The sequence below is a fragment of the Falco rusticolus genome, chromosome 2 (genome assembly GCF_015220075.1).
Source record: "Falco rusticolus isolate bFalRus1 chromosome 2, bFalRus1.pri, whole genome shotgun sequence".
In the NCBI taxonomy this organism is placed as follows: Eukaryota; Metazoa; Chordata; class Aves; order Falconiformes; family Falconidae; genus Falco; species Falco rusticolus.
The window spans coordinates 94,101,473-94,118,056 of NC_051188.1; the positions used below are offsets into that span (position 1 = coordinate 94,101,473).

The following is a 16,584-nucleotide window of genomic DNA, read 5'->3' on the forward strand; positions in this document are numbered from 1 at the left end:
CTGTGTAAGTAGAACAGCATTCAGATAGTCATTAGATGGGAAACTAAATACTGGGAATTGTTACAAAGCTAGAAAGCTCTTCTCTAAATAAAAATACAATAATGCTTCCATCTAGAACAATTAGAAAAGTGGCATATGCTGCACTGAAATCATCCTCACCTACCCAAAGAATTAAAACAGCATTGTGATAATACAGTTTGTGAACTGAGTCAAGAAAAATGAAAAAAAATCCAGACAAGCAGGACATAAAATATTTTTTAGAAAACCAAACCAAAACCTTTCAAGTCTTAGTTCTATCAAGAGCAGAAATGATATTTTATAACTATCCTGAAGAGAAAAGAAAAAAAAACAAAATCATCTCTCCAGAAGCCAGTCAGGGGGGTGGGATGGGTAGTAAGTTGGGTGGCAGAAGTTTAAATTAAAAAAAAAAATTAATCAAAAACAGGATGAAAAAGTCTTCCTCATACAGTAAAGCAAAATAAAACATACCTTCCTCTTTATTACATTATTAGCTCTTTTGGAAAAAAATGTTCAATCATGCCAGCATACGTACCTACAGGATGTTAAATATTTGGCTTTTTTTATGTTACACATTTGACATTTAAAAAGGGTATTCACTTTTGTTTCTGAGCTGAAAACTCACTTAAATCCTGCAGCGAAGTGGCTGTGACATGGTTTCCATTGATGATGTCCCCAGATGGATGCAAGGCATCACTTTCACACTGCTCTGGAATGTCCCCCTGATCTAGAGAAGAAATTTGAACAATGGCTTCATTATTTTGTAATTACAATAGCAGAGCTGAGCAATGGACACAAAGTCTGGGAATGGCTGAATAAGAACGCAAGTATCAGCACTAATTGAGCACTTTCCCTTCAACTTGACCGTTTCCCTCGGGATTAAGAATTATCACGGGCTGTACTTGCTGCTTTAATTACAGAATTGTTAGTTTTGAAATTAAGTATCAGTTTACAAAGCCAAAACAGATTCATGAATAAATATACACCAGAAAACCCAAATGTTATCATTTCTTTACATAATCAAGATAAGAGGTCACAGAAAACATTACATGTCCAAGCTTAGCTCATCCTTTCCATGCACGTAAAACAGCCTTTAATTATTTGATCATGTACTATTTCTTTATTAGGATCCTTGCCTTCAGTACAGCGGATGGATACTGCTAATATTCTATATTATATTTTCTTCTCCCTGCACAATGGGGCTCTGAATCTACAAAAACACAATGACTGTACTTCTGTGGTCATTGCTACGACATGCAACGGCTTCTTAATTATTTATTTGCAAACCATGCAGACTGCTATTATCTCAATTCTATGAGAGAAAGCAAGAAGACATAAAAAGTCAGATGTAGCCATTATCTCTAGGTAGCCAACCTGCAATATATAGGATCATTTTTCCAAGCACGTAGTGTAACATAGTACAGATAATTTTTATATTTCCTTAAGTTTTGAGTAAAGGTCTAGAAAATTTCAATTTCCCATCCTTCCGATATTATCAAGGTTTCAAGCATTTTTCTTTTCCACTTCATAATAAAACTGAAATATTTTGCATGAAGAAAAAACAAGACACCCAAACTGATTAGTCTCTCTCTCAGAATGGTCTGAATCTCTTTGAATTAAAATTCTTGTAAAGGAATTACAGGTGAAAGCATCACAGAAAATTTCTGCCAAACTATCTGTCTTGGCTAAGTTACAAGAATGGTCTCAGTTTCTTACAACAGCAATAGGAAGTCCTACCAGCTTCAACTAGGAAAGTTGAAGGAAATTCTGTATCTATATTTCACACAGACCAAAATAATGAGTTAGTACACTCAAAAGAAAACCTATTCTGGTTTTTTGCTCTCTCTTTAACTTTAGGTATAAAATTATAAGGTTATCAACAACAACATTATTTCTATATGAGGCATCAGTATGTTTCAGCATATGTAATATTTAAATAGTCAAAAAATCCCTTTCACAAATAGGTTCCTGTTAAATACTATATCTAATTCTAAAGGTCTGCTAACCACACAACCCAACCAAAAAAACCCCACCCAAAACAGTACAGTAAAAACCACCTTTACATTAACCATTCTGAAAGAAAAGAAAGGTAACACACTTTTTACACATTCATTCTTTGATGCAAGGGTGGACAACAAGAGATGCATTATTTCCTTAAGACAAGCACATCAACTAAAAGCAATTACTGCCAACAGAAATTTCAATCCTGTCATGCCAGACCTCACTCACAGCGGGATTAAAAGGCTTCCACAGTTTATGGTATCTCCTTCACGCCACTGGGTTTTTTCCTACTCTTAGCAACTTCTTCCTTCATTCTATCTTACTCTACATTTACTTTCTAGATTTTACGTTCTTATTCTCCCTGCCCTCCTCCCCCCCCCCCCCCCCCCCCCCAATTCCTCCTGGGTTATCTTCTCCCCTTTTTAGCGATTCTGATTTCCTTCAACATACTGAGACTGTCTTTTTGATGCAGTCTGACCCAACAAAAGTATTGTTGATTGAGAAGTCATATGCAAACTCTTAAAATTGTTCTTTTGACTACCACACATGACCAAATGATACAGTGGTAACTTACTTGGGCACAGCATCTACTCAGGTCCAATTGCCAAGAAAATGCCAGTCTATTCTTATATGTGATAAAATAAAAGTGAAATATGTAATGTATTCCCAAAAGTCTCTAATACAAAATTAAACAAATAAATCGAAATCTAATTAAAATACGAGATGAGTAGAAACCATTAGTGGCTACAGGCTCAGTTCACATGCAAATAATGCATTTAAAGCTTACAAAAAGAAAACTAAATGAGATAAATTTAAAAATACCAACAAGTGTACTGAGTAAAACTTCACAGAGAAATGTATTGATGAGTCATTACCTTCTGCTAGTTACCATTAAATACGAACAGCACATTTGCTGTTTAAACACTGCCTTTTTTGATTGTTTAGTTGGTTGGTTTTTAAAATACTGAAAACCATATTCTCACAGGTTCAAGACAGTGAGTAACAGCATCACTCCATCTTCCATACAACTTAGCCGCAAACAAAATCAGCCAGTCTCGGACCCAGGAAAACACACACTAGTTAAGAATATTTTCTTATAAATCAGTGATTCTAACTCTCTCATACAATAATTATAATCTCTTCACTAGCTATGAATTTAATTCATACCCAATGATGAAACTCCACCTGTCTAAAGAATTTACAGACCCCACAAAATTTAGAAATGGGAAAGGTTCATACCTTTCACATTGACAACTTCACTTACTTTAAACCCACAGTTTCATGGGAGATAATGCTCAGGTCCAACATAAAAATGTCACTGAGATGCTGAAAAACTAGGAAATCAAGCCAGTAGCTGTGCTTCTGCTTCTCTCTCCACATACAAGTGGCTATAAAGTGAATTAACTTTTATTATCCTCCTCTTTCTACAGTACCTTAGTTACATCAAAAGTTTTTGAAAACTAACCCTGCAGGCTTGACTGCAGCATAAAAAGAGAAGGAAGCATTTTATAGCACACAGTGCAAAACACCACCTAAATGACCAAGTTCTTTCTGCAATCAACAGAGAGCAGAAATGTAAATAAATAAAATGCTGACCTTAAAAGAAAAAAAATTAAGATAAAATTCACGCTTCAGTAACTGAACCATGTTCCAGAACTACTCAGACACGCTGATTAACGACAGTATAATTTCAAGTGTTCTTCACATATTTACACACAGTTCTAAAGTAACTTCTAATTCATAATACTATTTAAGCCTCAGTTACAGAACGAAAAATCAGCAAGAGTATATGTAATGGCTGCAGAAACTTATCTTCAGAATTACAGCTTGGTAATAGTGCTCTGATAGTGGTCCATGACCAATAGTCCTTGGAGTTTTACTTCATTCAGCAAATACAACAGACCCTCAAATTAGTTCATATAGTATACTTGGCTGATTTTTTAAAAAATCCTACACAATTCTAAAACATTCTGAAACAACTGTCAGACCTACATGCATTAATGAGAACAATGTTATGCAAGATTTCTGAACAAAAAGTATGTTCCCAAATTTCAGAACCAGCTTGATTTCAGTGTCGACTTATTACTACAGATCCTTCTCCTCTAAAGATGCAAATATGAAGAAAATGAATACTTCATCATGTCAGTTTGATTTTATTTCCAACATCAGTCAGAATTTTTTCTCTCCAACTACAGTCTTAAATTATCAAGACAACTGTCTTACAACTATTAAGCCCTAGGGTGTTAAACGAACTGCCTAAAATGCACCAAAACTTACATTCAGGAGAAGAAATGTGTTCTTCAAGGTCCTCATACATTAGTTTCTCTGGTTTGGGGATATCACTGAAATCTTTTTTATCCATTTGTTGATTATTAAGTCTGAAAGAAGAAGGAATAACAAATATAAATGCTGAACTTCTGAGCAAATAGCGATCTATGAACCTGCTTTAGCAGGGGGATTTGGACTAGAAGATCTCCAAGGGTTCCTTCCAACCACACTGTGATTCTGTGAGCTGAGATTTAAATACAAGGACTAATCACATGCTTGGCAACAAACTAAACCAAATGTAAAAACCATGCAACCAAAAAGCTGTAACTTTCTGATTCAAAAGTTAAGGCATTCAAATACAGTTCTCTGACTTCCACCAGAAGTCAGCTCAATCTCTCATAGCCATCTCCCTGCAGCCTTTCCCCAAGGCCTATATAGGACCTAAAAGCATTACATTAAAACAAAATACAATCTCAAAAGGCATAAAAAGGAGGAAGGAAGAAAAAAAAAAAAAAAAAGGAGAAAGACAATGAATCGTGACAATGAAATTAAGAAATTTGCCCTTTTAGGCTCTGTGTTGTAGTCTAATTCCCACTTTGATGCCATCTTAACAGATGCATTTGAAATGTATTAGGATTAGATGTCTGGCAAAACATGTATGATATACAGGGGTAAAAATCTGGGTGCTATGAAAAATGGGATTAGTTCCCTCATTCTAAATCCCCATTTATCTCATCAGAAAGATAATGTAAAAGAACAGTATCTTCCACGTGACCCTGCTACCAAACTCTGACCAGAAGCAGGATATCAAAAGGAGTGCAGGTCACTAAGGAAATTCAGCAGCAGCTCTTCATAAAAGAGCTTACTTTACACCAGCTGGTGCTCTTCACCAGGGTATAAATATGTTTGTGCTTACAATTTCGAAGGGATTCAGGTCTTATATGGGGCAAAAGCGAAGAACAAACAAAGCATACCCCCACAAGGAGACATGTTGAATAAAGAAATCTGGGGACGAACAAATAGATCTGCATTGTCAGAAGGACAGTTCAGTAATGTCAGTGGGGGAAAATACCCTGTAAATTAAGTACGAGAGAGTAAATGAAACTTCAAGTTTTGGGAAGTCTATTTCACGTTTTTAGTCTTGCCTTCACAGAAATGTTCAGTGTTATATAATTCTTAGGGATGCAAGATTCAAGGACATGTATGCCACTTTTTTCATTACTGCGTCCTGCAACATTGCTAGAAAGACAGTTAACACACTGCCTCAGATTCAGCAAACTAGAGAGGTCTGCCTCATGAATAAGAGTAAACATACATTTCCAAGCATTTTTCAAAATTCATCCCATTATACAAGTTTAGCAACCAAACCCTGGACTGTACACCTCATGTCAATATTCCATAAAACAGTACTGGTGTGCCAGTCAACGCCAAATGATTGAACTGCATGAGTTACGCTTAAGATTAAAGCTTAAACAAAAAACAACCACCACTATCTAACCTATTTTGCTAATGTCCAGTTATTTTTTTAGCCTAGTACTGGTAACAACCCTCACAATCGGTTTCTTCAGCCCTAAACAAAAAACCAAAAGGAATGGTTTAGATAATAATCTGCCTTATAACTGTAGACTGACTTCCTGTCTTTTGTTTATTGGCTTCCTTCATACCACCGGTATCTTGAAACACAAATAAACAAGGAGCTCTTGTAGTCACAGAAGCAATTGTTCTTCCTCACTGACAGAGGTCTAACTTGTAATGATTACTGGTGTTACAACACAGTATTTTCTTCATCCTTCTTTTCAGAGAAGTTCCCATTGCCACTTCAGATCTACAGGTCATAAAGTAATCCCACAATACACATCAATGATGTGGCATTTGCTTAATAATGAGAGTAAATAACTGGAAAAGCCCACGCATACATTTCTCAAATATTTTATGTAACAGAAAACAGTCCAAGGCACAAGAAATTAAAAAATACTCAACAAAAGAATGTTTCCCCTTTAAGAAAATCTTGGGAAAGCAGCAAGTTCAAGAAAATTATTTGGACCTCATACCCTTGTTTTGGCACAAGGAACCCAAGAAATCAACTACAACCCATAGCTGCCTGCCCAGACCTTGGCCTGTTCTCTGCAACAGAACGCCCTCATACTGTTCACTCTTCAGGCAGTGTGGACTTTACAACATCCCTCAAAGAAGTACAGTCCCTCAAGCGGTATTATTTTCCCCTATCACCTTAACATTCAGCCTTCACTTTCTAAGGTCTGTCAGAGGAATATAGGAAATCTGAGATACACTGTAGAAAATGTAGATGAGCAGGGCAAGAAGAGGCAGACACTCAAAGGGACTAACTTCACAGTCCCTAGAAATCCCATCAGCTTCTTTTCAAGTCCAAGAACATAAAGGCTCTTCCCAAATTCTAAACACCAAAGAGACCCTCTCTACGGTAAATGTATATTGAGGACTTGATAACAACAAAATAGAGAAGCCCTAGGAATGCCTGCTAGAGCTGCCCCAGGTCAAGCTGCTTTTCTTCAGCCATCAAATCTAGAATGAAGGCTAGCAGGTTAAGGCCAATTCAAGTGCCTCTTCTTAGGAAAGAAACATTAAATCCTTGAGCTTTTTCTGCAGACCTTATTGAGGATTCTCACTATTGGAGAGTCGGAGGCACCAGAGACTGTTAAGAACAGAAGAATTTCATACATGGAAATAGGAGCTACAGGATGGAAAAAGAAGTCTGTCTTATGCTGCTTAATTTTGCAAAGTTATTCATTTACTTAAAAGAGATCTTTAAAAAACAAACCAAAAAAGTTCTGGTACCCATCTCATTCCCACACGCAAAGCAGACTGGAGATTCCCATTCTGAAAACAGTTATACAGACACATGAACAAGCTCTTCAGAGGAAAAAAAAGAAGTTAACATTACAGCTTGTTAATGAATGAAGTGAGAATGGAGAACTGCCTTGACTTAAATCTCAAAAAGGCAGCTGAAACTACCGAGCTTCAATCGACAAAGCTCATCAGTCAGGTCACAGATGTGAAAAATACAGACACAATTAAAGACACATATCTTTATTAAGGGTTCTGTGTGCATCAGGTATAACCTCAATGGCTTTTGAACACCAAGTGTACGTAAAAGGCCTGTTCTGATATGGGAAAGATGAGAGATTGTCACCACGTTGGACAAGAATTCGTGATGAGCCTGTAGCTTTACCTTTTTCTTGAAAAATAATTTCAAGTAATTGAAAAATGAAGTTTACTCCCCTAAAGACCCAACTTTGTCTTCTGAAATGAAGTTGGTTCTCAAATTAGTCTACGTCACCAAGAGCTCCTGTTAGCCTTCTCAGGATCACAATTATATGGATGGCACAGAAGCCTACTAAAGGAATCAAAACTGTCAAATCCCACAAGAGCTCACCACAACAAACTGCTAAAAATACATTCAGGTAATTCATATGAGGGTAAGACGTCTGATAGGATTGTTATAAATAAAATGTGCTAAGTAATAGTTAATGGGCCACTGCTGTGCCTTCACATTCCTGTTTACAACAGAGTACGGACATTATTCTTACCCAAAAAAGTATACAGTCTAAATTTTTAAGTTACCAATATGGTCTAAAGGTGTGGGACAGCAGGGAAAGTCAGATATATCTTGGACATACGCATACCTTCCTCACACTTTTAAAAAATGAGATTTTTTCATAGATATTATATATAGGGCATGCAAGTCAGGGGCTGTTTAACTCAGATTTACTTTTAGGAACAGATTTGACATTTTAAGGAAACTTTTAGAAAACACATTTTCTGAAATTAGTGATTAACAGAATATGTTTTTATTAACAATGAAACTTTCACTCTGCTGTCTAAAAGTGGTCTACTGTGTAAGGAAATAACAATAAAACAGAAAGTCTACACCAATACAACAGATTTCAAGTGCTGCAGAACTTGCAGCTGTCTTGAAATAGGAGAATTCACACCATACCTTGCTTTGAAAAGTTTGTCACAGCACTGACGCATGAAAAGTAAAATAACAAAGAGGGGCAAAAGCAAAGGTCATTTTTAAATCTAGAGCCGTATCTGCAGAGATCTCTACAGCAGTGGGAAACCCAACAAAGTAAATCAGCCTGACCTATAGCCCAGGAACATAGAAACTTTGTATGACTTGTATCTGTTGGGTGTGCCTTTGTGCTGACAGCACACACCAAATGAACCACCCGCGATCTTTGAAGCCACACACAGTAACAAATCAATACTTGTATTGGTTGCGGTAGCACAAACTGGAAGTGCCAAGAAGCACAGTTCTAAGCATTAATTAGTATCCTTAAAGAGCAGAATTTGAGCTAAGTTTCACTGATGGGTATTTATCCATTTGCTACATCTGCACTAAACCAGCAAGCACTTAGGATGCCTTACATTCGCCCTCCAGGCTTTTTAGTCCTCTGCATAACACTTGTCCATGGCAGCGGACTTTTTTAGGCTTTGGAGCTAGTGCTATTATTCACATTTGCCCCAACAGAGGGAATCTTTGGAATAACCTTCCTTGCTCAACTACAACAGTGAAATGACTTTGCAGAACACTTTGTAAATCAATCAGGTTTTACTTTGTCATAGGACAAGACTTTTTTGTTGTTGTTTTATTTTTAAACATTGCATTCATCTGAAGTTTTTAGTGCACATGAGGTTTTAAGTATTTCACTGCACATAACTCTGCACTGGAAGGAAGCACAAATCTAAACAGCACTGAAAATGTCAAATCGTATTTGCCAAAGTTATTTGGATTTGGGAGAAGAGGGGTGTTTCTTTTTTTTATGACTAGGTTGCTCTCCAGGTGCAAGAATGGAAATGCTTATCCATCTTCAGAAAAGTTCTCACTTGCAAAATTAATGGCTTGCTTGAATTGCAAAAGCAGCTATCACCATGAACAATTAGATAAATGTTTCTTTTAAAAGCAGGTTAAAAATGTTGCTTTGTAAACAAAGTTACCTGATTTTCTGGCCACGACTGGATGAGGAAGAAACAGACTCTGAAGATGAAAGTAGATATGGCTTTGAAATAGGAGAAAGCACTTGGTCAACACTCTGCTGTGAAGAGGCAAGGTATGGGCCAATGTTGTCTGCAGAATGAAAATCCCACAATTTGCATTAGTTATTTGCCCTACCATTTCTCAGACAAGGCTGGTTTTTACAACATGCATAACTAGACTCTGCAGGCACCACCACTACAGGGCAACTAATACCTGGACCTTAAAATATGAACTTTGTTGTACTGGTTATTTATTTCTTTTTCTTACCTCTCCAGTACGCGCATTTTCCTCTACAAGCCTTCACCATCGTAAACTTCTCATAAAGCCTATGATTATCACCATATAATAAATACATGCTCCCCACAAACTGTAGCCCCTCTGCCAAGCATCAAGTAATTTCTCCCATAATGAATATTAGAGGAAGCAGTTACAGACCTGGTTTTCAAGCTAGCGATATGCTTACTAGTCAGTGAAAGATAATGTCTGAGGTCTCCCAAAGGCCATTCCTCATTAAGAAATTTAACCTGGAGGTTTCATTTTCTACAGATTTGTAAAAGTGAGTGATGAAGCAAAGAAGAAAAATCTTTGAAGATTTTATCCTCTTATCAACAGCTGTAAAGTTATCAGGGAAGGAAACAAGACAATATGACTAGAGAAGTCTTGAGTTTCCTAAAAAAACAAGGTAAAAAACAAAACCCCTCCAATAAAAAGGCTTTTAATCAAACTTGCGAACTCTAGTGCTTTGATTAAATTTTGCTTTGCAATCTTAATTTTCCTTTCCTGTGCAGCTGCACAGGTCTTTCATTACTAGACTATGAATTATTAGTTTTCCCACAAGATACGGTATTCATATAGTAAGCTGGTACTGCCGTTTTTCTTCTCTTCATTGATCAAATAAGTTTTACTGTTGTCAGTGCTAACTGGGCTCAAAAGATAGACAGAAAGCTATTATTAACACTCCCATACCTGAAGTTTTTTCAGGTGGTCACACAGAAGTACACCCTGTTACGGCGCACACCACACTGCAGAAGTCAGGATGCTTCAGACTAAGGGTTGCCAATGGCTTTTTATCTCCAGACAGCCCCTGTGCCCATGCAATACGGATGAACACCCTCTGGGGAAGCTGAGCACTAACAGAACAGGACCCAGCAGTTATGTCATACACATGTATCAGCATGGCTGGAACGCTCAGCCCACCACCATCCAAACTTTTATAAAATAACTTGTCAAATTTTCACGTGCAGAATAAACAGACAAGAAGAGCAGGCAGTACTTCCTGCACTCACCTCCTCAGTGTTAACACATATTGCATGTTAGGATACAGGTGGCACACTAGTCATCTCATACAGTAATTTACCACAACCTATTACTATTTAGAAATTATCTATATTAGAAATTTAACAACTTTCTACTAAAAGAAAAATTGCTGAGGTCTTTGGCTCACAGTATGCTCTCTGCAAGACTCACCAACTTTGCTCTTTCTCATCACAAGGGACGAAGTTTTGTCAAGTAATGATCAAGGTAAAAAGTACTGGTAATGTAATAGGAAGCATGGGTCAGATGACAATTCAATTTTTCTCATTAACTATTTCTTAATCCATGTTACTGCCCAGAGATTAGAGACAGTAAGCAGAGGAAAACAGAAATGGAACCTGTCCTACTTTTAGTTGTTCTTAAAGAAATGGGCTTACTCCTTCCCAGTAGAAGGTCAAAGCCTGAAAGATGTCCAATATGAATGGACTTGGGAAGGGAAACAGTCAAATACATACATAATTTAAAGGAAGACAGAAAACCACATACACTTCCACTGGTCAATTATGTAGTAAAACTGCTGCTAGATCTGCCAACTGCAAGTATTTTACAGGAGGACACACTTCTTCCTTTCATCCTTCGAAGACAGGTGCTGACAACTGAGCTACAGTTGTCACTGAGGTATATCTCACTTAAAGGAAAAACAAACCTCAGACTCACGTGCATGACATCTTTTACCTCTTAAAATTTATTCTGAGCTGTTCAGACTGGCATCTTCAACACCACTCAAAAGCTCCATGAAAGCTTCCAGAATGACTTACGGTTTCTAGCAAAAACACATCTGGTGCTTCATCCATCTCTAGTACAAAGAATAACATATATACCAGTATAAAAGCACTCTCTCTCTGATGACTCTTGAAACAGGTGACAGATCAGTGGGGAAGCAATCTAACTGGAAGCAGACAAATCACTTCACGGCACAGCGCTGAAGCTACTGTGCTTACTGGGGCATGTATTGTATCAGTTCACCAGAATATATCATCTAGCTGCAACCCACTCCCCCTACGCAAAATTTTTTGTAATGCTTAAGTCAGGTAATGCCCTCTTTTGTTATTCAGCTCTCATCCCTCTCCAGAGCAAGCTGGTCTTGGCATTAAGCAAAGAACAGATCTAAAGGAAAAAAAAAAGAGATCAGGTATCATATAACCAGCCTCTGACAGGTACAAAGATGGGAGGGGTTGTGGAGGTCATGCACACAACTTTAATTTTTATGTTCCTAATTTACAACAAAACCCTACCTTTATGAAAGACTTTGTGTGTGTGCAGTATTAAACAAATAGTCTGTAAATACTTTCTAGAGAAGGTAACAGAGAAAACTTAAAATGTAAAAGCTTTGGAAGTTCAAGTTTTCAAATATGTTTTCAGTAACAGAGCATGATATTCTATGTGCAGAAACACAGGGACAGCCACAACAGAACAGACTGGTCGTAACCTGTTTCTAACAGTGCCCATTACTAAACAAAACTAAACTAGAAGGAAAATACTTACATCTTACTTCTGCTAACACCCAACCCAAACTTTCCCCAATGAATACTATTTTGGGTCCCCTGACATCTATATCCTGCATCCTGGGTTCCATCCTGCATCTATACTTGTTGCCACAGAAGCAATAAATCCACAAGTTACTCATGGTATGAAAAAGTACTTCCTTCTCTTTCCTTTCGATTTCACAGGATGCTGTGGTCTGTGAAGGAGAGATTAATTGATCCCTTTTCACATTTTCCGTATCACTCATTGCTTTCCAGATTTCCCACAACCCATCTCAGCTAACTCTTTTCCAAACTAAGCTGCCCTTCTTCTATTTAACTTTCCTTCACTCAGAAGCTGATCATGATCTTTTTTCATTACTATCTCAAAGTCTTCACCCTACGAAATCCACTCTGAGCTAGGGTGACAAAAATTACAAACTCAAGCAGCAGACATGCTGCAGATTTGAAACCACAATTTTTTAAATTTTTCTTTTCTATTTTGCTTGCTTTTCTGAGTACTGCCCCTTTAAAAAAATAAAAAGGCTAAGTAACTATTAGACCCTGTGGAATTAATAGCAAATTCCACTTTTCCAATCATGACCAAATACTAATCCCTTCCCCCTCACAATTACTCAGGAATATTTGATAAAGATGTTACAACAAAAAGAACAAACAAAAGCAAATCTGGACCTTTCAGATTAGAAAACTCAATTTAAGAGAAGCCAGACGTAGCAGTCTTCTGCTGCACACGTTAACTACAATTGCTAAATGAAAGGACAGGAATATAGAGGGAGGGTTATTAAAACTAGGAAATTACAATTAATGCTGCAAAGTAGTTACACTTGATAGAAACTTTTGAATGAAACTCTGCATATCATAAGGTTACACCTGCAGTGAGCTATGTGGCGTGGTGTTCTCTTTAAAGCTACCTCAACAAAGTGCTGTATGTTTAGCCTCCCTCAATGCACTTTTCCAGTACTTGCTTCCACAAAGAAGCAACAGTCCAAGCAGCTAACACATTTGTCTCTAACTTCTCCTGCCTCTTCGCAAACAACAAACAAGGAAAAGACTAGCGCTGCCAAATCTTTCTCCTCCCATACTGCAAGAGGAACAGTATTCCAGTATTCCACCACATTAATAATCATTGACTTACCATCTGAAATCTTGTTACTGAGCTCTCTTTCCAATTTGGAAACAGGAGTAGAAGAAAGGCGCCTTGAAGAAGACGCTCCTCTGTGTGGTGGTGTTAAGGGATTTTTAAAAACATCAACCTGCCCAGTTTTTTTGATGTATTTTTCACCTCTTGGACTGCTGAGGGGGGAATGCTGGGGGCTGCGATTATCCTCCAGAAGTTCATGCTGGGTAGCCAAGGGGGGTCTAATACTAGCACACTGCACAAGTAAAGGAGACTGCATCTTGTTTGGTGTTCTGCTTGCAGCCGCGTCCTGCATGACTCTATGTTGGTAGTTCCTGTAGGCTTCTTCCAAATACTCTGCCTCTTTTTCTAGTTCTTTTATTCTTGCCCGGGTTTGCGCCATAAACTCCAGGTCAGAATCTGGAGAAGTACTGCGTGGATGTAACTGCTGACGATAGCCAACTCTTGGCACCGCATTTAACTTCATCACATCGGTCATAACCTGATTCTTCAGGAATGTGCTATCGACATAAATGTCATGAGGCACAACTCTGTCACCAGTGAAGTCAAGGACAGACCGATCAACAAGTGAAGGCTTTGGATTCCGATACACTTCATTTTCCAGAGCTAAAAGACAGCAAGAGACCGTGAGTGACAGCAAGGAGTGAGAGAGGGAAACACATAACAAAACAGAAACGGTAAACTGTGGCACGTAAATTCCAATTTGGTCAAAATTATCTGAACATGGAACTGGCTTAAGCGTTCACAATTTAAAGGGTTGATGTAAATATATTTTTAATGTAGCTGCATAGCTGCAAATTATCACTGATACTATTTTTTTAAAATATATAATCCTTCCATGTAAAACTCCCTGAAATATGCACTCTACAATGTTATTTCTTAAATTATGTTTAAATAAATATAAATAAAAATGAAAACATCACCACTTTGGACACATTATATTTAATCATGCTGTCAAAGGGTGAAGGACGTATGGCAAGCCACAAATCTTAACAATTTCCTATTTAGATCAAAAAAAGAAATCTGGAGAAAAACAACATAGCACATAGACAATGTTGTTCTTCAGAAAAAAATTGTCCAAAATTGCCAGTTAAATTCAATGTTTCAGGGCTGTCTGCTTCCTGGCTTGTACGTGTATGCTTCAGCAGGGCCAAAAGACCAATCTATAGGGCTGTGTCTTTCTCAGCAAAATGGAAACCTTCGTTTTCTTCTACATAAATAGTTCTTCAATGACATCCTTAACTGTGATGCAAAATAAAAGCCTCTGCAGTAATTTCAATCATTTAACTAAAATATGTATTTGCTACTTTGACACTAACAAATTTTCAATTCCAAATGGTACCGATACCTGTACCATATACGAAAATGTACGTACTGGTCTAGTGAATAATATAAAGCATTGCATACACACAACTATGGTGAACACGTGCTGTATGTAATGTATAACCATTGCAGAATTAAATTCCATATTTTTAGTTTAAATATACATTCCAAACCTCTCATTTATCATACTTAGTATTAGCAATCTGACAGATAAGCATCTTTAGAACTGCATTTCTTCAGCACACTGAATTGCTTCATGCGAGTGCCTCTCTCTTTCTAATGCCCACACAAGGTGCATAAGTTAACAGCCTTGACAACAACTGTTTGAAAGTTGTATTTAGATTTGTGAGGTATGGAATACAATTTCAAATCGATTATTCTAATCAGGAACAGTCATGAATCAAAATGCATTAAAACATAACTCACCCCCTCAAAAACCATGATTACGTTACCACCAAACAAACTTCTTCAAACTGAGGAGACAATAAAAACATGCAAGTATTCAAGGAGGAACGTTTTCCTCCTCTATGTTTGTTTTCTGAAAGGCAGGGAAGTTCTAATGAGTCTGCTTTTTAAACTGAGCTTTTAAATAGGTTTTTATTTTATACTTGAAATCTACTCACTGCTGGTATATTAGATCTATGCAACCACAGCTTTTTTTAAGCTTTTGGAAATTCTTACACTGTGTAGCTAAGTGAACTTCATAAAGGACTGCTCAGATAAGATACAAACCTGCCTGTGTTTGTTTCACTTGCAGTTTCAGTTCTTCAACTTGCATGTTTAGCTTCCTGACAGTAGCTTCAGAGTCCAACAGTTGGGTCTTCAACTGGGCACAATGCTCAGTCTATAGGAGACAGAGAAAAAAACCCCAAACCCCTCATAATTCAAATAGAAAGAGCAATCCCAACTGGCTGAATAGCTGTTTCTGAACGTTTTAGGTCAAATGAAACCATAAACACATAATACCCTACTGAAAGTCAGTGCTGACAACTCCATGGCTTGGAAAGATTCACTTTGGTTATGTTGAGTTGGTTGGGATTTTTTTGTTGTTTTTTGGTGTTGTTTTGTTTTCTTTAGAGTTGTTTACATAAAAATAAGCAGAGTACAAACAATCCTGTAACTATATGCTAAACTGCCTACACAGGTACATAGATATATGAACAAGATGACAGGAAGAATAAAGGATTCAAATTATTTAGAAAGAATAATTTACCTCACTTTGTAGCTGCTTTTCCAAAATCTGCCTATGATTTTCAAATTCATCCAGTGCCAGCTTCCTAGAATGTTCCACTCTCCTCAGCTCCACTTGGCAGGCCAGGTGCTCTGCTGAGGGCTGGGACAGCTCTACCCAGAAACAGAAATACTAGATACTCAGCTGCAGAATAACAAGTGTGCACTTTTCTGTATGATATCACTTCAAAGTTTAAAGCTGATTTGTTTTCAGGAACATAACAAGACCTTGTTTGAATAAAGTACTTAAGGATTTTTTTTTTCTTCCTTTTACAAAGGACCAAAATTTTCATTGGCATAGTCATTTAAGAACTAGACCCAGACAGTCCCATTCTGGAAGAATATTACACAACCTTATTTTATGTAACTGAGTATACATCTCTTTTTTTTTATTACTTTCCCGTAATCTCAAACGCACATTAAAAATAATTGACATTTAATAACTATAGTCAGGTTAATTTAAAAATCATTTTAACATAATAATGCAATGTTCTTTTATCATTATTAACCACACTAATGCTATGGTTAGAAATATTGCACTGCTATTTTCAAAGGGTGAAAGGGATACTCCTCATATTATTATGGGTACCACTTAATTCAGGATTGCTACTATACAGACATGTTAAAGAAAATACAATGTCAAAGACTTCCATTTTACACAAACATTAGTTGGGGTTTAATGTGAACTACTAGTAAACATAATACAAAGAATCTATTTAATTAAAATTTATTTGTATGCAAGTACTTGTAGGGAAACATGAACAAGAAAGTTACTAAATCATTCACACTTA

At 37.1% G+C, this 16,584-nt stretch overlaps 1 protein-coding gene across 11 annotated transcripts in view; it reads right to left on the minus strand.

The window, feature by feature from the left end:
- The window catches only part of OFD1 (OFD1 centriole and centriolar satellite protein), a 36,523-nt gene that overhangs the window by 5,107 nt on the left and 14,832 nt on the right, over positions 1–16,584 (minus strand). For 9 of the 11 annotated variants that reach the window (XM_037377417.1, XM_037377414.1, XM_037377415.1 and 6 more), the window contains 6 exons: positions 15,777–15,907; positions 15,296–15,407; positions 13,238–13,846; positions 9,265–9,394; positions 4,297–4,397; positions 644–745 (listed from right to left, as the gene is read on the minus strand). In XM_037377417.1, the coding sequence (XP_037233314.1) occupies positions 644–745; positions 4,297–4,397; positions 9,265–9,394; positions 13,238–13,846; positions 15,296–15,407; positions 15,777–15,907 (1,185 nt within the window). The remainder of the gene's footprint in view (positions 1–643; positions 746–4,296; positions 4,398–9,264; positions 9,395–13,237; positions 13,847–15,295; positions 15,408–15,776; positions 15,908–16,584) is intronic. The other 2 variants (XR_005102650.1, XR_005102651.1) reach the window with 1 other exon arrangement.